At 38.6% G+C, this 23,420-nt stretch overlaps 1 protein-coding gene across 3 annotated transcripts in view; it reads right to left on the reverse strand.

The window, feature by feature from the left end:
• Positions 1–1,187: 1,187 nt before the first annotated feature.
• The window catches only part of DCC (DCC netrin 1 receptor), a 1,166,577-nt gene continuing 1,144,344 nt past the window's right edge, over positions 1,188–23,420 (reverse strand). For all 3 annotated transcript variants that reach the window (XM_067014926.1, XM_067014925.1, XM_067014924.1), the window contains 2 exons: positions 9,024–9,166; positions 1,188–5,125 (listed from right to left, as the gene is read on the reverse strand). In XM_067014926.1, the coding sequence (XP_066871027.1) occupies positions 5,036–5,125; positions 9,024–9,166 (233 nt within the window). In that variant the 3' untranslated portion in view covers positions 1,188–5,035. The remainder of the gene's footprint in view (positions 5,126–9,023; positions 9,167–23,420) is intronic.

Raw genomic sequence — 23,420 nt, forward strand, 5'->3', positions numbered from 1 at the left:
AGCATTGATCAGTAAAATGGTATCAGAATATTGTAGGTTTGGTGGTATTGTGTTCGAATGACCCTGGAAAGGGAGAAGGCGGTGATGACGGCGATTCAGTGGAGGCTTTGCCTGGGCTTATCCTCAGACTCAGCAGTGGATGATTCTTTTTCCAAAGTGGTCCCTCTGAGATATGGAACACTGCAGCTTTAACAGCCGTATCTAGATTCCCAACCAGATCTCCCTTTGTATCATAAATTATCCAAAAAGAAGCCACTCTAAATAATAAATTAAATATTACTTATAAAAAGTACACCCCAGACCCACCCACCCAGCCCCCAAACAAGCTGACAATTCACAAAGTTCAGAATTGTCCGGTTTACCCTACGATAATAAAAAACAGCATTTCTCCTCCTCCCAACACTCCTTTCTTGCATCTGAGAACACACTTGCAGCACACACCGAGATACCTTGGCCCATGCATCTGTGTTTGTGGCAGCTTGTAGAGTTTTGCTGTTGCTCTCCAACCAACGAAAAAAATCATAGGGTGACAACGTACAAAGGCTCTCTACTGAGAGCGGGAGAAATCCTTCAGAGAGTGCAACTAGAATTCCACCAAGTGGACATGATGCAATCGTGGCAACAGAGAGCCCAGACAACAGGCTTAGTGTGTGCTCTCCTGTATACTCTCACTGACGAGGAGCTACTCAGGCATTTCTTTTCAGAATCAGCGCGTTTTGGAAGCAGGTATTTGGAGAGCAAGTTACACTGAGGCATGGGAGCACATATTTCAAATGCGATGGAATATCATACAAAACATCTCTCTCTGATTTTTCCAAAGTCTGATTTAATTTGAAAGGCTGGAATCAAGTGAAAAGCTTTTCTGTACACTATGAAAGTGATTTCTGAAAGTTATCAGAGAAATATACAAATTATTATTATGAGTAAAATGTTGCTTTGAAAGTAATTTTAAAAAGAGATGGTAGGGCTTCCCTGGTGGCGCAGTGGTTGAGAGTCCGCCTGCCGATACAGGGGACGCGGGTTCGCGCCCCGGTCCGGGAAGACCCCACGTGCCGCGGAGCGGCTGGGCCCGTGAGCCATGGCCGCTGAGCCTGCGCGTCCGGAGCCTGTGCTCTGCAACGGGAGAGGCCACAGCAGTGAGAGGCCCGCGTACCGCAAAAAAAAAAAAAAAAAAAAAAAAAAAAAAAAAAAAAAAAAGAGATGGTAGATTTGAGTGTATGACTGCTCTGCTGCTCTAGAATGTTGGGGGCTCTCTATTGTGTCTATGGGTTATAAACAGGCTAGGATACTAACTTCTGGCTTTAGGGATGGTCTGCATTTAGATGAAGTAAACTGGTCCAGGAAGGGAAAGCAACCTTGTTCCTCATCTATTTTAAAGTTCTGATGGTTTTGTTTTTTTAATTAACACAGCTAAAAGTAAGGAATTTTTCTATTTTCTCTCTCTCTCTCATGAACTAGAAGTGGACATTCTGAAACTACAAGGAGTCTGAGGCTGGGACACAGTTTTATCTAAAAGGTAAGGTGATCTTTAGAGGTGGGTTTTTTTTTTTTTTTTTTTGGTTAGAATTCCAGTCCAGCACTCAGGTATGAGACACTCTATTATATTTGGAGGAGACCTGAAGACAATTCTTTAAACAAAGTCAACAGACAGGTGTATCACAAGGGTGGTTAGGAACGAGCAACCATCTTCAAGCACAGACTACGAAGGCTTCAAGAAAGACTTGTACTTAGATTATTTATCAGAAAAGCCAACAAGTGCCAAACATGACAGTTTCTAAATGTTGTCTGCAATGACACACTAAGTTGGACAGCTCTCCTCCCGTAGCTCTTACCAATGCAGGGGACGAAAACATACATGTCATTGTGAATCACCCTTATTTTGAAGAGAATAATGTTATATCCAACTCCTCCCAGGAAGCCTGAATAAGTTCACCTCTTATATCCCTGGCTTGATATATTTCCTTTTTGTCCAGCTTGTTCAATTGTGTGTGCATTTTATAATGCCCAAATATAAAGTTCCATTATTTAAATACCCTAGAAGCTTATAGCTCTGCTCTACAAAGAGGTAGCTATGACTGGTTTCTTACTGAATGGGAGTCACTGAGAAATATTTAACGTTTAGCTAGAGCATCCTCCAGATATGTTTTATGCATTTTGAGCTATCTGCATTTTTGTGAGTTTAACAGATGCAGAACTTTCTAGAGGCAAGAAAATAGCTTTCTTATCAGTATGAGATGAAAAATACCAAACTTTTTCAAGAGGAGGCTCTTGCCTGACAGTTCAGCACAATGCGGGAGAGGCCTGAGAATGCCCCGCCATGTTTTATTTTCTTCTTTTTCTGGGAGAAATGACTCCTGGTGGCAGAGCTGCTGGTTGGCTGTCAAGCATCGCTATGGGAGTCAAAGAGATTTATGAGCTTAAAGAGCCCTGTATGTCGTGAACCAGACTCAGAGACAGATTTCTTCTTGTCAGGAGATCAGGAGACTGGGAAATTAAAGAGTTACCTGTAAACTTGGGCAGGCAGTTGTACACACGCGTGAACTATCTGAGAGAACGGGGAGCAGAGTTGTACAGAGTTGCAGTCAAGTTGTTTCATATTCAAACCATTGGGTACATTTCCCAAGAGTCTCTTGTGAGAATTTAAATGGATTGTACTATATATACACTGCACGGGGCTAAGATTTATTAGCATTGCCGATTACTGAAATAAACCATTGGATTTGTTCAATGAAGAAAGTTTCAAGAGCATCCACTGAAATCAAACAATGTGTATGTTCATATATTTTAAAAAATGTATTTCCTCGGGTCATTGACTTCAGAGGAGTCTAGAATGTTGTGAAAATGCTACTTCTCTTGATTGTGCAGATACAGTCTACAGATTGAAGATGTGACTAATCCCTGAAGTCCGAGATTTGTGGTTCATTCCAAACTGGACACTCAGGGTGACCTTCCTTGGATGTCAAATGCCTTCAGAGTCTGTTCCATGTTTGTGAGGATTAGAAAGGGAAAGCCATCCTAGGACCTCGAGAAGATAAGGCCGGTCTAATGAACATTTTCTTTTCTGAGCTAATGGATTATTTCTGTAAGACTCAATATTACGTTATGAAATGCCTTGTTCCAGGTCAGTGGAGGGTTGTTTGCCTAAGCACCCTAGATGTTGAATAAGAGCTATCTGCCCCATAGGATAACATCACATAGCTCTTCAGAAGGACTTCATGAAAATATAAGTAAATTGATCAAGCACTCTTTGTTGAAGGAACAATTTCACAAATGGACCGGACTTCCTAATGAACCATTTGAACAAGCCCTCCCTTTGACATAAGATTTCCTTCCCGACATAAAACTGTAAAAAAATAATCTGAATTATTACTTCCGTTACAGTGCCATTTTGCTCAAAATATTTCATTCAGGGATTCATATATAATTACCCACCTAAGAAAAGGAGCTATGAGGTTGTAAAGATCCTATCCCTTCCATGCTCTTTTAAAATTATGACCTACTCAAGCTTGCAGTCAAAGGCAGAGCTGAAAGGAATAATTCAGCTGAAACTCTCTTATTGGGTTTTCAAGTTGCCTAACTGATAGATATGCAAACTGGCTCCCTTTTGGCGATTCAGCTGCATAAATGGATTAACTCCAAATGCAGCTGCAAATTCAAAAACTAAAAGGGCGCACACAAAATCTCTTTTAATTTCACCTAGTTGCAAGCTGTAGATAAACATGGCAATAGGAGTTTAAGATTCTATCTCACAATGAAGATGCAGTTTTAAAGAGTATCCACTGGGTTTAGGATGTGTCGCAAGTGTCAAGTGATGCCTTCCCCTCTGCTGCTCTCTGACTCTGGGCAGACATGGTGCAGAAGGTTTCCTTGACAACAAAGCTTGGTGGTTGTCACCTACCAACACGGCCTGCTGTAAGTCAGTGAGGACTCTATTGGTGGAAGTGACATCACTCAAGAGAAGGTACTGTTTGAAACTGCCTTCCATCTTCCTTCCCTTCCTCGTGATGGCTCTTCCATTTCCACAGAGGGTTTCAGAAAGGTGGGTCAGGAGGCCATGGGATGTGTGGAGCCAGCCACCTGGCCAGGGCTGGTTGCCAAGGGGAACTCAGGGAGGGATGGGGTGGAGGGGGGAACCCTTCTAGCCAGACTCCTGAGGGAGACGGACTTGGTGAAGCTTTGAAATATCATCACAGTGTGGTATGGCATGAAAGCCACCCAAATTAAACTTTCCTATTACAAGCTTAAGCATATAATTATCATGTGTCTGAAAAGATTGCATATTGTATCCTCTTTTAGGAAATGGACTGGTTGCTGGCAGGATGCCACTAGTTGCAGATTTCTAAATGTTCCTGTTCTCCAGACATCAATGTTAACCAAGAGTGGCGTTACCAATACTTGCTAAAACGGGTGAATTTTACAGCCACTTGCTGAATTCCACCACCTGTGCAAGAATGACTTGAGTTACAAAACGTAAGCATTTGCTGCCTTTTGTTTACTTGTTTACTTTTTTGTGCTGTCAGAAAAACATCCAATCCTTTGGTGCTATGTCGTGAGAAAATTCCCATGGGTGCTTTGTACTTTAAATTTGCAAATAAAATAGTGAGCTTGCACTGATTTGCCATGGCAGGGTACAGGCCTCAATAATGCACTTGCATTTTGTTAAGACTAGACCTACACAAAGAAGAAAGTGACAGGCCTTGATGAAGGAAAACATAAGCATTTGTCATGACAGTGTGGTCACTGCAGTGGCAAAGGCCCAGGACTATTCTAGCAGCTTCAGCTTTGACATTGCAGTGAAGATGTATCTTTGCTTTTGTTAAGGGACCCCAGAGTCATCATCTTGAAACTCCTGATGCTTATGAACGAAGGGATGCTTGTTCCTTCTGAACTGCTTCAGGATCTTCCAGAACTCAGTGGTCCTGATGGTTAACCTGTACACTGGATAGAGTTCTTGGACACAGGTGTGCTGTTTATGGGTAATTGGTAATGCTGCAAAGGTCCCGGAAAATTCACCTCATCAATTCGGCAACGTGTGTTAAAAGGCCGAGCCCGTGATAGCGTTAAGTTGCTTCATCAGCCCTTCCAAACTTGCCATTTGTTCGCTCAAATCATCCTGTTCATACACCTACAGAGAGAATGAGAGCAAAGAATTAGTACGGGTGGATATCGGTGCACTCCTTTTGTTAAGGCAGGGCCGTGTCTAATTGATTCACCGTATTCTCATGCATGGCACCGTGGCCCATAGCCAGGGGCTGTGGACTCAGCATATCATCATTGAATGAAGATGCTGGTAATAAAAGAGGCAGTGATGAACGACTGTCTGCTATGTCACTGACTTCATCCTTGTGATGAGGCAAAGGCTTTAGTGTCAGAAAAAAATCTTGTTTCAAATCAGGTTCTACCAAACTGTGTGATCTTGGACAAGTTAGTAAACCTCTCTGATGTGTAGTTCTCAGATGTGAAATGATGATGATGATGATTTCTATTTCATAGGCTATTCTCAGCGTCCTGTGACATGTTTAGTGCTTATCAGTGTTCAGCACATGGTACCTAGTCAATATGTTCCTTTTCCTTTCCATTAGGATATGAACAGAATTTACGTCACCAGGTTTCCTTTCTTTGTAACACCACATAGGCACTTTTTTATGTGTGGGAACTTGACCTGACCAGTGAAAAGTCTGAGGATTATGACCTTAGTTTGTGTGGGAAAACAGAATTCTCACCCCAAACCAGAACTGGCTCTGTGTGTGGTTGTAAAGGTGACCTTATGACATGGTTTGATTGGTGGATAAAATGGAAAACCTGAAGTGCAGAATCTTAGTGACCATACTGTCTGTAACTCTCCCTTACTGTGAGCCACTAGAATCGTGTCATTAATAATACCTCGCGGGCTTCCCTGGTGGCGCGCTGCCGATGCAGGGGACGCGGGTTCGTGCCCCGGTCCGGGAAGATCCCACATGCCGCGGAGCGGCTGGGCCCGTGAGCCATGGCCGCTGAGCCTGCGCGTCCGGAGCCTGTGCTCCGCAACGGGAGAGGCCACAGCAGTGAGAGGCCCGCGTACCGCAAAAAAATAAAATAAAATAAAATAAAAATAATAGTAATAATACCTCGCTATTAGTGAGCACAGACCCCCTGGTCACTAGCCTCGGGGATCTGGATTCAGTAGATCAAGGAAAGGTTAGAATCTCTTCCTTTTATAAAGCTTCCCAGCTAATTTTGATGGTCAGCCAGTGGGGAAAACAAGGCTGCGGTGTTGATTTGAATCCCAGTCCTTCTATAGACTTGACCTTTTGAGTCTGTCTCCTTATTTGTCAAATGGGAATAGCAAGCTTATCTCACTGGGGAGCTGGGAGGATTCACCAGGTCAGTTTGGCGAGTGGTTAAGTGCTCAATAAATGTTAGTATCTTTTTTCTTTTCCTTTCTCCAAATACTGTTTTGACTTATACATACCGACTCTACCTGATTATTCTTGGTTAGCTCATTCATTTGATGAACTTATTGAAATTATTGAAACAAATTGAGGTCTGAGGCATGATGTTTTGCTCTGTGGAGGCCAGGAAGCATTACTCAGTACTATGGTCAGAATGTATATTAAGTCCTGCCAAATAAACACCCTGGATGCCATGAGAACACTGGTGGAGATGATGTGCACAAAGCCACTCCAGCCACTGAAGAAACAACTTGTGGTATTAAACAGGTTGGAAATGGTACCTTCTTATAGGAATCTCAGCCTGCCAGTGAATGATTGGTCATGTTACGTGTAATCTTCAGAGTTTAACAGGGATTGAAAGATGTAGCCAATTTGGCCCAAAAGACTGACCTATGTATGAGGAGGGATGCTGAAGTGAACTGATTAATTTGATAACTCCTTTCCCAGAATGATGTCATAGTTATCTGTGTTATTTTCTCAAATTATTTAGATCTTGTCCAATATAGCAATCTCAAGCCACACGTAGTAGCTGTTGGATTTTCGAAATGTGGACAGCCTGAGTAGAGATGCATTTTACACATGAAATACACATCATATTCTGAGCACTTAGTACAAAAAAAGTAAAATATCTTAATGATAATTTTTTATATTTATTGCATATTGAAATGATAATATTTTGGAAATATTGGGTTAGATAAAATATATCATTAAAAGTAATCTCACCTGTTTATTTTTACATCTTTTCATGTGGTTCCTAGAAAGTTTTAAACTACACATGTGATTCACATTATATTTTTATAGGATAGTGATGATCTAGATTATTTGTCCCATTTCTATATTTCCTTTAACATATTATATAATCTTATTGCTCTTCATATTATATTTTTGGCTGTCACTCCTTGGAGTCACTATATTTTTTTACTCAAACTTTTAAAACAGTTTTATTTTTTATTTTTATTTTTTTGGCTGCATCGGATCTTATTTGCAATACGCAGGGTTGCAGTGCACGGGCTTCTCTCTAGTTGTGGAGTCCAGGTTTGCTCTTCTCTAGTTGCGGCACACAGGTTCCAGAGTGCATGGGCTCTGTAGTTTGAGGCACGTGTGCTCAGTAGTTGCGGCGCGCAGGCTTAGTTGCCCCGTGGCATGTAGGATCTTAGTTCCCTGACCAGAGATCGAATTGTAAGGCGGATTGTAAGGCGGATTCTTTACCACTGGACCACCAGGGAAGTCCCTTAGAGTCAATCTTAAGTGCAAAAACTGGGCCACCTGACATGATTCCTTGTGAGATGAGATATATTATATAAATTTAGGAATTTGATCTGAATTAAGATATGGCTAACAACTGTGACACTAAACTATTGCAATACATAAACAGCTATATCCTGACAGAGCAGTGCATTAGATTCTTGTACATTTGAATGTTTTAAGTATGAAAGTATGTTAATTATATAACATACTTCTGCAAACATTCACACACATACACATATCCAGATTGTCTGATCTCCAAGTGTTAAAATATTTTATTATTTGTAGTACTGAAAACAATAAAATCAAGAAAACATTTACTGTTAATTCAAATGAGATGACTCTAATCTGGTGTTTTTTGCATCTTTTTTACCCCTACCAGTCCTCTAATTTTTCAAGGTATTATATGTGTTAGTACCTTAGCCTTCTTTTAAATGTTTTCTCTTGAATTATATTCAGAAACATTATATTCAGAAACACTCCAGAGTTTTCTAAATTGCTGCCTTCAGGCAACATCTTTTAAAATCTCCCTCAAAGTGCATTGTTGGAGGAATTGTTTGCTTTCTCAAACTTTTGATTTTTATTTGGTCCCCATTGATTTTTTTCAGAGTTTTCTAATTTGATCACTTTTTAGCTGCCTCCCTTAGTTAGCACACTTTTCTCTCATTAAATAACTACACTTTCCCCTCTTATTTTCTAAATATATCAGTTCCTTCTTTTTTTTTCTTCCTAAATTCCTTCCTTCATTTCTTCATTTTGTGTTTTCCTCTTCTCAATTCTGTATTTCTAGGCTACTTTATGATTTTATAAGTGACATGTACGATAACTTCAGAAAGCTCCTCAGAGTATAGCTTTATTACTATTTTCTTATTTTAAAGAATAATTATATAGTTATATTTCCAGGTATGCCAAGGTGTTTCATCTCATTGATGAAAATGTGTGTGTGTGTATAATCGTTTTTTTTACATCTTTTTAATGTGGCACTTTGAAAATTTTAAATTACACATGTGGTTCACATTACAGGATAGTGATGATAGTGTATATCTATATATACAGACACACACGTGTATATATACATATATGTATGTAAAGTCACTCATTCTGTTGCTATCTGCTTGTATTTATAAGATTGCCTTTAAGTACCAACGATTTTTAATATAACTGAATCCCTGATATAATATTTTTCCCTAAAGTTTCTTCTGTTCATATATAAGTGCAGGAAAACAGAACTAAACAAACAATAAGAACAACAAGGGCTTGGGGTTAATGGAGAGTGCTGGTTGGCTTAGACTGCATTGCACAGCAGTGCTTCCCTTAATGGGGCATGAATTTCAAGGATGGTCTTACATTGGCTGGATCTTCTGTTGGTTTGTGGCTCTCCTCAGACACTTCAGGAGCTGTTGGCACAGATACAGGAAGCAAAGGAGATCTTGCCTTTCCAGCCAACCCAAGTGAGGCTGTTTTGACATGAGTCTTGGGAAGAGTAGGCCCTAAAAAGAAAACACAGAGTGATGAAAGTACTGTCTAAAACACCCTGGAACAAACTCTCAAGCATGTAAGCTGAATGCAGTGGGTTGGCATTGATTGTAGGTTATTGTTCATTCTGTAGTCTAGAGATGGATTCTGACACAATGAACAGGCTTATTTTATTTCTACTGAATTGAAAACAATACCGATTAGGCCTCTCCAGATGAAGCTCCAGCAGTCATATGTAATTTCAAATGGATTTCAAATCTCCCTGTGAAAGGTTGCCTGCGAGTTGCAGACTGTTCATCACACCTTCTAAAGTGTCAGCCCAGCTCATTTGGGGCCAGCCTCAGCTTTGAGCCAGAAAGCCCTGTGCTAAACCACCTATATAAGCCATAAACTGAATGCCAAGGAATATTTGTGCAGTTAAAAGAGATGGTTGCTCTGATCTGGAAATGAGTGTTAGATGTTACGTACGGTACAAAACAGTCCTTTATGGCTAACCTGACTGAATATCATTATTGATTTTCTTTCAGAAAAGAAAAAAGATATGATTCTGTCCTGATGAGTATTAGTTTCTGTCAATGAAATACATTCTAATCCTCATGAAAATCATTTGAGTAACTGCTGAGTTTCTCCCAAATGATATTTCAGTCTGCTATAAACAATGGCTACCTTTTCTTTTGGGGTCTAAAATTTGCCTTGTAAATTCTGCTTAGATTATAGCAGTAATATAACTTTGTCCCTATAGTCTAAAACAAAAATTTTATAAAGGCATATTGAATCAGCTAGTATACCTCACATACCTAAGGACTTTTGTCATTCTTAGTATTATAACCAAGACCTCAGCATAGAAGGTACTGAAGTCATCAAAAGAAGTTTGCCTCAGTTCTCTTCTATCATCAGTGATGATATTTAAGTTCTAGTGATCCCAATGGCGTACTATATATTTTTGGGGAGAAAAATTATTTTGACCATACTTTCAAAAACATAATTCTAGTTAATAAAACTCAAAAGTTATTCTACCATCAGAGAAATAAGGGGTATTTGCTTACTGGGAAAGAAAGAATGCAAACAATCTAGGAGGCTAGCCATTTGCTAAATGCTAAATCCCAACAAAAGCTCATTTTCTCATACCGTGGCCTTGCATTTAATTCCTTCATATTTATACTCTTTTACTCTTTTTCTTAAACCAAGGCTCAAAGTCTGCAGTTAGAATCATTTATCACTAGAGGGTGATCTGAGGTTTTGGGTAACTCATGAGAAGAGATATAGACACAGGAGAAACAAGAATCATTTTCTTAAGGAAGGAATATTTATGGAGTTCCTACTTAGCTCTAGACTTATGCTAAGCATTTTAGTTCATTTTAGGCAAGATAACGTAGTGCAGAAGAATTTGCTACTTACCAACCCAATCTGAATTCAGATCCTATAATGCCTAACTACGTACTACATATGTAATTCCTTGTTCAACTAATTTCTCTTGCCTGTCTCTTCATCTATAAAATATAAATAATAATTTGTGAGGATTGATAAGGTTAAAGTGGCTGCTTTCCTGTAACTTGTTCAAAGAGAGCTAGCTATTATCAATATTTAATTGCCAAAACAAGGCTGCTAAGTATTCTATCTCCAGTTCATATATGAGGATGCTAAAATGAAGAGAAATGGAGTTAACTTGCTTAAGTTCATACATTTCAAAACGGCAGACAGAGCAAGGATTTGCAACTGAGCAAATTAAGGTTTTATCATTGATACTTTGATCGAGTCCATCCAATTTAAATGAGGTTTTCGAAGAAGCAATGTAAAAGAATATGAAATCTAGTTCAAGACTATAAGTAACCTGAGGGTAGAAACTATTTATTGTATCACAGTTTCTCATAGTTAAATTATGTTTGAATTTAAAGGGGAAACAATGAACTTCAGCATTAATTTAAACTACTTTTATTACAATGTTGTTTAAGTTTATACAAACATAAAACTTGGCATAACCTTTATAAACTTGTAGTTCTAATACTATGCTATAAAACCAAAACATGTTTAAAATTAAATAGCAAAGTCCTATACACATAAGTTGGGTACTCACTGCTGTGCGACAAGTGATTTTGGGTTTGTCCTACATGATCAATTTTCACTCTCAGTTTTTTTCTCTTTGAACAATAGGCAAACCTTCATTCTTCCAGAGAATGTAATGCCAGCTGGTTTTCGTTAGATCTGAAGAAATCATTTATATAGTAAGTCTGCCTCTGACTATAAACACAGTGTTCCTAGAGCCAACTTAGTTGTAACCCCAAATACAAAGGCAGGCATTTAAAAACCCTGGCAGAACGATGCTATAAAATGGCCCTCTACCTACTCCACCTTGTGTAATTCACATTAATCTTATAGATGACCACCTAAGGGAAAGCACAAAGTTTAAAGAGGAATTTTCATACGGTACTGGTGAACGTTGAGAATGTATCTGTTGAACTCCCACTTTGAATTTCATTTTCTGAATTCTGTTTATAATCCCTTCGAGAATGTTCACAATGTTCTGATGAAAGCTGAATGTAGCTTTATTGCCATGGAAAGTTGTTCCTCCTAGGTCACATTGTGTGAGTCACCTCTTCCTTCCCTACATTTAGTAGAACAGAGTAGCTGCATTTCAACAATTAACACTTTATGTATATATCTTTTATATGTTTTGTTATAATTTTGACTTTGATTTCCTTGATGGTGTATGGTGAAATCTAATTGTTACTGAATTTTAAATTTTAGTTTTTTTTTAAATTGAAGCATAGTTGATTTACAATGCTGTGTTAGTTTCAGGTATACAGCAAAGTGATTCAGATATATATATATTCTTTTTCAGATTCTTCTCCACTATAGGTTATTACAAGATACTGAATATAGTTCCCTATGCTGCTATACGGTAGGTGCTTGTTGGTTATTTTATATGTAGTAGTTTGTATCTGCTAATCCCAAACTCCTAATTTATCCCTCCCCTCTGGTAACTGTAAGTTTGTTTTCTATGTCTGTCTGTCTGTTTCTGGTTTGTAAATATGTTCATGTGTATCATTTTTTAGATTTCACATGTAAGTGATATAACGTGATATCTGTCTTGGTCTGACTTAACTTCACTTAGTATGATAATCTCTAGGTCCATCCATGTTGCTGCAAATGGCATTATTTCATTCCTTTTCATGGCTGAGTAATATTTTGTGTATATATATATATATATATATATATATATATATATATATATATATATATCACATCTTTATCTATTCCTCTGTTGATGGACACTTAGGTTGCGTCCATGTCTTGGCTATTGTAAATAGTGAACATTGGGGTGCTTGTATCTTTTCGAATTATGGTTTTCTCTGGATATATGCCCAGGAGTGGGAAGTGGGATTGCTGGATCATATGGTAGCTCTGGTTTTAGTTTTTTAAGAAACCTCTATACTGTTCTCCATAGTAGCTGTACCAATTTACATTCCCACCGACAGTGCAGGAGGGTTCCCTTTTCTCCACACCCTCTCTAGCATTTATTGTTTGTAGATTTTTTTGATGATGGCCGTTCTGACTGGTGTGAGGTGCTACCTCACTGTAGTTTTGATTTGCATTTCTCTAATAATTAGCAATGTTGAGCATCTTTTCATGTGCCTATTGGCCATCTGTGTATGTCTTTTTGGAGAAAGGTCTATTTAGGTCTCCTGCCCATTTTTTGATTGGGTGGTTTATTTTTTTTGAATATTGAGCTGTATGAGCTGTTTGTATATTTTGGAGATGAATCTCTTCTTAGTCGCAGCATCTGCAAATATTTTCTCCTATTCTGTAAGTTGTCTTTTCATTTTATTTATGGTTTTCCTTGTTGTGCAAAAACTTATGTTTGAGTAGGTCCCATTTGTTTATATTTGCTTTTATTTCTATTGCCTTGGGAGACTGACCTAAGAAAGTATTGCTACGATTTATATAAGAGAATGCTTTGCTTATGTTCTCTTCTAGGAGTTTTAAGGTGTCATGTCTTATATTTAAGTCTTTAAGCCCTTTTGAGTTTATTTTTGTGTATGTTGTGAGGGTTTGTTCTTTACATGATGCTGTCCTACTCTACCAACACCACTTGCTGAAGAAATTATCTTTTCCCCATTGTATAACCTTGGCTCCTCTGTTAAAGATTAATTGACCATAGGTGTATGGGTTTCTTTATGGGATCTCTGTTCTGTCAACAAAACCAGCTTTCGGTTTTATTAATGTTTTCTGTCTTTAAATCTCTATTTTATTTATTTCCTCTCTGATATTATTTCCTTCCCTCTGCTGACTTTTGTTTGTTCTTCTTTTTCTAATTCTTTTAGGTGGTAGGTCAGGTTGTTTTTCTTGTTTTTTGAGGAAGGCCTGTATGCTATAAACTTTCCCCTTACGACTGCATTTGCTACATTCCATAGATTTTGTATGGTTGTGTTTTTATTGTCATTTGTCTTGAGGGATTTTTAAAATTTCCTCTTTGATTACATTCTTGACCCATTGGTTTCTTAGTAGCATGTTGTTTAGTCTCCATGTAATTGTTTGTTTCTCATTTCTCTTTCTGTGGCTGATTTCTAATTTCATGCCATTGTGGTCAGAGAAGATGCTTGAAATAATTTCTATCCTCTTTAATTTGTTGAGACTTGTTCTGTGTCCTCTTGAGAACATTCCATGTGTGCTTGGGAAGAATGTGTATTCTGTTTCTTCTGGATTTAATGTTCTGAAGATATCACTTATGTATAACTGTTCTAGTGTGTCATTTAGAATCTCTGTTGCCTTATTGATCTTCTTTCTGGAATCTGTCCACTGATGTCAGTGGGGTGTTCAAGTCTCCTACTATTATTGTATTCCCATCAGTTTCTCCATTTATGACTGTTAGTATTTGTTTTATATATTTAGGTGCTCCTGTATTGGGTGCATATGTGTTGGGTGTGATATCGTCTTCTTGTGTTGATCCTTTTATCAGTATATAGTGTCCTTTATCTTTCTTTATGGACTTTGTTTTAAAGTCTATTTTGTCTGATATGAGTATTGCTACCCCTGGTTTCTTGCCATTTCTATTTGAATAAAATATATTTTTCACTTCAATATAGGTATGTCCTCCACCCTATGGTGGGTCTCTTGTAGGCAGAATATTGTAGGTTCTTGTTTTATTGTCCAATATGCCACTCTGTCCTGTGACCAGAGCATTTAATCTATTGACATTTAAGGTAATCATTTATAGGTATGTATTTTTGCCACTTTAAATCTTGTTTACCAGTTGATTTTGTATTTCTTCTTTGTTCTTTATCTTTTGGTTTTTCCTTTTGTGGTTTGATGGTTTTCTTTTGTATTATGCTTGAGTTCTTTTCAGTTTTGTGAATCTATTATGAATCTATTATATGTTTTTGATTTGTGGTTACCCTGGATTGCAAGTATGTTAATCCATTACTATAAGCTCAAACACAGTCTAAAAAATTATATTTTCTTACTCCCCTCCCCAACACTTTGATTTCCTATTTTATATCTTCATGTTTATCCTTTTGCTGTTCACTGTGTAGTTAAAATCACTTTCACAAAAATTCTTTTTTGATTTTTAAAAAATATATGTACTGGCTTATTTAAGTGATCCACAATGCTTTTATCTATTTGCTTTTCCTATTGTGATTTTTCCCTTTCTTATAGACTCTTGCTTCTTTTCTATTTAGAGAACACCTTTCAATATTTCTTTTAGAGTAGGTTCAGTACTGATGTATTCTTTTGGTTTTTGCTTGTTTGAGAAATTCTCTCTCTCCTTCCATTCTAAATGCTAATTTTGCTGAATAGAGTATCCTAGGTTGCAGGTTTTTCCCATTCAGGACTTTGAATATATCTTGCCACTCCTTTCTGGCCTATAAAGTTTCTGTGGATAAATCAGATGATATCCTTATGGGAGGGGTTCACTTGTGACTATTTGTTTTTCTCTTGCTGCCTTTAGAATTCTCATTGAACTTTTGCCATTTCAATTATAATATGTCTTATTGTGGGTCTGGTCAGGTTCATCTTGTTTGGGACCCTCTGTTCTTACTGTACCTGGCTATCTTTTTCCTTCTTTTCCTTGTGGGGTCCCTATTATGCATAGATTGGCACACTTTATATTATCCCATAGATCTCATGTGTTACTTTCTTTGTTTTTGATTTGTCTTTCTGTCTGCTGTTCTGGTTGTGTAATTTCTATTATTCTGTCTTCGAGATCATCATTCTTCTGCATTATATAGTTTGCTATTTTATTGCCTGTTACTTGGTTTTCATCTTGGCAATTGAGTTGTCTAATTTTGAATCGCTCCTCTTTATAGTTTCTTGTTACAGTGATCTGCATTTCCATTGATAGTCTTCCTTAACTCCTTCAGTATTTTTAGTACCTCCTTTTTGAACTCGGTAGACTGGAGAGGTGTATTTCATTGTTGAAAACAAACGGGATTTCTCTTGTTTTTTAATTGGGAGTGGTTGCTCTGCTTTTTCATTTTACTTATATTTCTCTAACTCTAGGAGAAACAGTTATCTACTGTGGCTTTGAAGGGCTGTTTTTATGTGGGAGTGACACTGTGTGAGTCCAATATTTTTGGTTGCAAGAGGGCCATTTTTTGTATGGATGCTTGCCACCTCTTTCCTCAGGTTGTTCTGGCCTTTGTCCTGATACGGGGTGTGTTTGGTGGTGTTGTGACCAGAGCCTTCAGTGGATGTGGAGTGAGGCCGCCTCTTTGTTCCAGAGTTGCACAGCTGTTTCAGGGGCAGGGTCTGCTCCCCAGTTGTTGGGTGGAAGCCCGCAGATCCAGTTTTAAGCTGTGGTGTGAGTAGGTAGCACTAGAGCCCTTCCACGGGGAAGGAGTTGCTGCATATTCCTCCCAGGAGCTGTCCACCAGGACGTGCACTCTGTGACGTTGCCTGCCACCTATGGCGGGCACCCACAAAGTCCACTGTTGTAGGCGCTGCCCTTGGATCAGTCTCTGTTGTGGGAACGCCAATATTCAGCTCGAATGTCCCCCAAGCACTGCACTCACAAAGCTGCTGGTGTGAACTTGCTGAAGTCACATACCAGCACCCACTGTGGGACCACCAGGAATTGGCTCAGATTTCTGCCTCACATCCACGATCCTGTGCACATTCCCAGTTGTGGCCTCGACCACACTCCAGGGCCTTCAGGCTGTCTCTGTGCAGCTAAACCAAGTCCTCTCTCTAGGTCTGTCTGCTCGAGTTTCAGAACCCAGGCACTGCACACAGCAGCAGACATGCGTCTCAGGCTGGAAAGTGCAGTGAGGTGGCAAGGACTGTCTGTGCTGCCTGCTGCAAGCCAGTTGCTGCACTTTCCTCTGAAGCTCCCTATCTGTCCCTGCTTACCTCCCAGCCAGAGAAGGAGGTTCCCCGGGTGAGGGAACATTTCCTGTTTTGTAACTCCCTGCCAGACATGCAGGTCCCACCTCAATTCCTTTCTTCCCCCCTTTCATCCTACCCAGTTATGTGGTGATCTTTCTTGCAGCTTTGGTTGTATGAGATCTTCTGACAGCATTCAGTAAGTATTCTGTGAGAATTGTTCCCCATGTAGATGTATTTTTGATGTATTTGTAGGAAGAGGTGAGCTTCCACATCCTTCTAGTCTCCCATCTTGATCTCTGCCTAAATTTTAGTTTTAAAATTTTTAGATAATCATCTATTTCTGAAAAATTTACATTTTAACCCTTACCTAAACACAGGCAAATGTGTGTAACACATATTCACAAATTAACACAAATCAATTCACTTTAGCATAGATAGATATATATAGCAATACAAAGAGAGAGCCTACTATGCAGAAAATTAAAACAGGTCTGTTGTATTATACTTGGAAACATGTAAGAATAAAGATTCTTTTATAACTTATCAGACTTCTAGTTTTGCACAGAGAGAAATTATAGTTCTCACTCTTAAAATACATTCTAATGGAATATTTTCTGCCTCAAATCCTAATGACTTGGGCAGATCCACAGTGTATTATACTGCATCTGAAATACTTATATTATTACAATAAGATGCAGATATGCCTGAAGAGTACCATAGCTCAAACCCATTAGAAAGAAGATAATTATAATAATTGATTGTTTGGGCAACAGTTAGAACCTGCTGAGTGTTAAATACATGCAAGATGCTGTGCATTTTACGAAAGGAATTAGACATGGCCTCAGCTCAAAGACAACGCGGTGTTTAATCCTCATGTTACTGCCTTCTCTCAAGTAATAAATATTCACAGATTCAAATAAATTTAGAATGCTGGAACCCTGACGGCCCTTGAAGTTCATCTAGTGACCTTCCCTTTATTTTGCTGGAGACAATACTGAGGTCCCTGAAGATCAAGAAATCAAGGTAGAAAATTTCAATAACATTCCCATACAGGAGAAGAATTTTGCAGAGTCTCTTAGAGTTCGGTATCAGCAGGGTTTATCTGGTGTATTCTATGGCATTATATATATTTTTTCATCTTCCTGAATGGGGAATTTAAGGGAAATTTTCCAGGAGAGATTTATCAACAGCCAATAAGACAACTTTGGTCTTGAAACTGGTAAAGCCTGGGTTGGTCCTTACAGGGTCACCAGTTTTTTTCTTCACTTATGTACTTGCAGTTCACTATGTATTACTGGCTCCTGTTTTGATTTTCTAAGTCTGCATCTTTTATTCTTCTGAAGAACGAGACATGCCTTTACTTCATGTCTGAGACCTTACGAGTGGCTCTTCCAAAAGGCTACATTCTGAATCTATTTTCTACATCATTCAAACCAAGCAAACATCTTCCTAAACAATAGCCAGTCTAATGGCATAGCCTATGTTCAAGTGAGAAAGTAGTGTAGTCACCTGGCATCTGGATTAGTAAGTGATATCTAAGAGCTCAGTCCAATCTGCAGAGGACTCACTCTAGGAACCATCTTGCTGCCTTTCACCTGCTGATGGATTGCTAGTTGGTAGGTGATTTATCCTGAGTCCATTCATCATTTTCTTCTGTATTTTAAAAAACTGAAATATAGTTGATTTACAATGTTATATTCATTGCAGGTATTCAACATAGTCATTTAAACCTTCCTGGATTTCAGGTGCAAATGGGCTTTGTCACCCTTCCTTTGTTGCTATCTGGCTTTTTCAACACTGCCCTCATATGCCAGTTTAAAAGCCAACTTTATTCTTGCAGCCCTGCCTCATCCCCCATTCTTGTGTGCTCCTTCTTCTCCATGATAGGTTATTTTAAGGCATGATAGCCTTTGCCTTGCCTGATGGTGTTCTGACAGCCTGAAAGACAGCCATAATCCTACCCTCCCAAAGAACTAGTGAAAGCAGTAGCAATTAGAAAAAGCATTTACTTCAGGGTATTACACTCCTGTTCTTCAATGTCAAGAAATGATGGAATTTTTGACAGCTTTTCCTATTTTTATAGATCTAGGGAGCAGCCTATAGAGCAGACTTTGCTTCATATTTATTTCTTCACTTTGGAGAACTGCACTATGCTGATAATTGGTTTAACATAAATAATTTTAATTAATTTCAGTGAAATTTCTGAGTTTTATCAGAGTAATATAGCAAAGGAAAAGAAAATGGGAGAGCGGCCAGATGGTGGAGTAGGAAGACCCTGAGCTCACCTCCTCTCATGAGCATACCCAAATCACAACTATCTGAAGAACAACCATGGATATAAAAGATAAGAACCTACAAGAAAAGATTTTTTACAACTCTGCATAAAGATGGGGCCACGACGAGACAGGTAGGAGGGGTGGACTTACGATATAATCAAATCCTATACCCTCAGGCAGGCAACCCACAAATTGGAGAATAATTATGTTGCAGAGGTTCTCCCACAGTACTGAGAATTCTGAGCCCCTTGGTGGGCTCCCCAGCCTGGAAGTCCTATACTGAGAAGATAAGCCCCCAGAGTGTTTGACTTTGAAGGCCAGCAAGGCTTCATTTCAGGAGCCCCACAGGACGGAAATACAGACTTCACTCTTAAAGGATGCACGCCACGACCCAGGGCAAAAGTAGTGATTTGATAGGTGCTTGGGCCAGACCTACCTACTGCTTGGAGAGTCTCCTAGAGACGTGAGGTGTGGCTGTCACTCACCCCCAGTATGTAGATACTGGTGACAGCCACATTTGGGAAAATTCTACCATGTGAACCCTGCTCCTGGCATCTTAGCTCATCAGCCCCAACCAAAAGCCTGTAGATGCCAGTGCTGAGACATCTCAAGCCAAACAATTAACTGGATGTGAACACAGTCCCACCCATCAGCAGACAGGATGCCTAAAACCTTCCTGAGCCACCTCTTGACACACCCCTGCCCAACAGAGGGCCAAGACCCAGCTCCACCCTCAGTGGGCAGGCACCAGACAAACCAAGAAAAGTACCAGCCTGAGGATCCAGCCCACCCACAGCAGGCCAATGCTAGCTGAAAAATTCCCTAACCTTTATCCCTGGAATGCAAGGATTCTTCAATATACGCAAATCAATCAATGTGATACACCATATCAACAAACTGAAGGAGAAAAACCATATGATCATCTCAATAGATGCAGAGAAAGCTTTTGACAAAATTCAACACTCATTTATGCTAAAAACCTTGCAGAAAGTGGGCATAGAGGGAACTTTCCTCAACATAATAAAGGCCATATATGACAAACCCACAGCTAGCATCGTTCTCAATGGTGAAAAACTGAAACCATTTCCACTAAGATCAGGAACAAGACAAGGTTGCCCACTCTCACCACTCTTATTCAACATAGTTTTGGAAGTTCTAGCCACAGCAATCAGAGAAGAAAAAGAAATAAAAGGAATCCAAATAGGAAAAGAAGAAGTAAAGCTGTCACTGTTTGCAGATGACATGATACTATACATACAGAATCCTAAGGATGCTACCAGAAAACTACTAGAGCTAATCAATGAATTTGGTAAAGTTGCAGGATACAAAATTAATGCACAGAAATCTCTGGCATTCTTATACACTAATGATGAAAAATCTGAGAGTGAAATTAAGAAAACGCTCCCATTTACCATTGCAACAAAAAGAATAAAATATCTAGGAATAAACCTACCTAAGGAGACAAAAGACTTGTATGCAGAAAACTATAAGACACTGATGAAAGAAATTAAAGATGATACAAATAGGTGGAGAAATATACCATGTTCTTGGATTGGAAGAATCAACATTGTGAAAATGACTATACTACCCAAAGCAATCTACCGATTCAATGCAATCCCTATCAAATTACCACTCGCATTTTTTACAGAACTAGAACAAAAAATTTCACAATTTGTATGGAAACACAAAAGACCCCGAATAGCCAAAGCAATCTTGAGAACGAGAAATGGAGCTGGAGGAATTAGGCTCCCTGACTTCAGACTCTACTACAAGGCTACAGTAATCAAGACAATATGGTACTGGCACAAAAACAGAAATATAGATCAATGGAACAGGATAGAGAGCCCAGAGATAAACCCACACACATATGGTCACCTTATTTTTGATAAAGAAAGCAAGAATATACAGTGGAGAAAAGACAGCCTCTTCAATAAGTGGTGCTGGGAAAACTGGACAGCTACATGTAAAAGTATGAAATTAGAACACTCCCTAACACCACACACAAAAATAAACTCAAAATGGGTTAAAGACCTAAATGTAAGGCCAGACACTATCAAACTCTTAGAGGAAAACATAGGCAGAACACTATACGACATAAATCACAGCAAGATCCTTTTTGACCCATCTCCTAGAGAAATGGAAATAAAAACACAAATAAACAAATGGGACCTAATGAAACTTAAAAGCTTTTGCACAGCAAAGGATACCATAAACAAGACCAAAAGACAACCCTCAGAATGGGAGAAAATATTTGCAAATGAAGCAACTGACAAAGGATTAATTTCCAAAATTTATAAGCAACTCATGCAGCTCAATAACAAAAAAACAAACAACCCAATCCAAAAATGGGCAGAAGAACTAAATAGACATTTCTCCAAAGAAGATATACAGATTGCTAACAAACACATGAAAGAATGCTCAACCTCATTAATCATTAGAGAAATGCAAATCAAAACTACAATGAGATATCATCTCACACCGGTCAGATTGGCCATCATCAAAAACTCTAGAAACAATAAATGCTGGAGAGGGTGTGGAGAAAAGGGAACCCTCTTGCACTGCTGGTGGGAATGTAAATTGATACAGCCGCTATGGAGAACAGTATGGAGGTTCCTTAAAAAACTACAAATAGAACTACCATACGACCCAGCAATCCCACTACTGGGAATATACCCTGAGAAAACTATAATTCAGAAAGACTCATGTACCAAAATGTTCATTGCAGCTCTATTTACAATAGCCAGGACATGGAAGCAACCTAAGTGTCCATCAACAGATGAATGGATAAAGAAGATGTGGCACATATATACAATGGAATATTACTCAGCCATAAAAAGAAATGAAACTGAGTTATTTATAATGAGGTGGATGGACCTGGAGTCTGTCATACAGAGTGAAGTAAGTCAGAAGGAGAAAAACAAATACCGTATACTAACACATATATATGGACTCTAAGGGAAAAAAATGTCATGAAGAGGTTAGTGGTAGGACGGGAATAAAACACAGACTTACTCGAGCATGGACTTGAGGATATGGGGAGGGGGAGGGGTGGGCTGTGACGAAGTGGGGGAGTGGCAGGGACATATATACACTATCAAATGTAAATTAGATAGCTGGTGGGAAGCTGCTGCATAGCACAGGGAGATCACCTCTGTGCTTTGTGACCGCCTGGGGGGGTGGGATAGGGAGGGTGGGAGAGAGGGTGATGCAAGAGGGAGGAGATGTGGGAGCATGTGTGTATGTATAACTGATTTAGTTTGTTGTACAGGGAAAACTAACACACTATTGTAAAACAATTATACTCCAATAAAGATGTTAAAAAAAAAAAAAAAAAAAAAAAATTCCCTAACTTGAGAAAGGAACAGTCATCCAAGTCCAGGAAGCACAGAAAGTCCCATATAGGATTAACTCACTCAAAGAGGAACACACCAAGACAGACAGACACACTACTTAAAATAACAAAAACTAAAGAGAGAATATTAAAAGCAGCAAATAACATACATGGCAACTCCCATAAGGCTATCAGCTGACTTTTCAGCAGAACTCTGTAGGTGAGAAGGGTATAGCACAATCTATTTAAGAGAAAAACCTACAACCAGGAGTTCAGCACCAGTAAAGGAACTTCTCTAGGTGAAAAAAGAAAAGGCCACCACTAGAAATAAGAACATTATGAAATGAAAAAGCTCACTAGTAAAGGTAGAAAGTCATCCACACACAAAGCTACTGGGGAGGTTAAGTAGAAAAATCTAGATCCACAACAAGCAGTTAAGGGATACATAAAACAATTTGATTTAAAATATGATATAAAAAACACTAATCATGAGGGGAGGAGATACACATAAGCAGGGTTTTTAAAATGCATTTTGAAATTAAGAGATCAAGCAACTTAAAACAATTATATATATAGATATACACTCTATAAAAACCTCATGGCATCCCCAAACCAAAGATTTATAATAGATATACATACACACAAAAAGGAATCCACCAAACACAACACTAAAGATAGTTACCAAATCACAAGAGAAGAAAGGGAATAAAAAAGACGTACAAAAACAAATCCAAAACAACAAAATGGCAATAAGAACACACAGACTGATAATTACCTTAAATGTAAATGGTCTGAATGGATATGAAAACAAGACCCCATATATATGCTGCTTACAAGACACTTCAGATCTAGGGACATATACACACTGAGGGGAAGGAAAAAGGTATTCCACACAAATGGAAATCAAAGAGTAGCAATATTCATATCAGATAGACTGTTAGAGAAAAAAAGACACTACATAATAATCAAGGTGATAATGTAACTATTGTAAATACATACATACCCAACATAGGAGCATCAAAATACATAAGGCAAATATTAATAGACATAAAAGGATTAATTGTTACAGTAATAGTAGGGGACTTTAACATCCCACTTACATCAATGGACAGATCATCCACACAGAAAGACAACAAGGAAACACCGGCCTTAAATAACACATTAGACCCAATGGACTTAATTGATATTTATAGCGTATTCCATCCCAAAGCAGTAGAATACACATTCTTTTCAACTGCACGTAGAACATCTGCAGGATAGATCACATGCTAGAACACAAAACAAGCCTCAGTAAATTTAAGAAAATGGAAATCATATCAAGCATCTTTTCCAACCACA

Source organism: Kogia breviceps, chromosome 15 (assembly GCF_026419965.1).
Source record: "Kogia breviceps isolate mKogBre1 chromosome 15, mKogBre1 haplotype 1, whole genome shotgun sequence".
Taxonomy (NCBI): Eukaryota; Metazoa; Chordata; class Mammalia; order Artiodactyla; family Physeteridae; genus Kogia; species Kogia breviceps.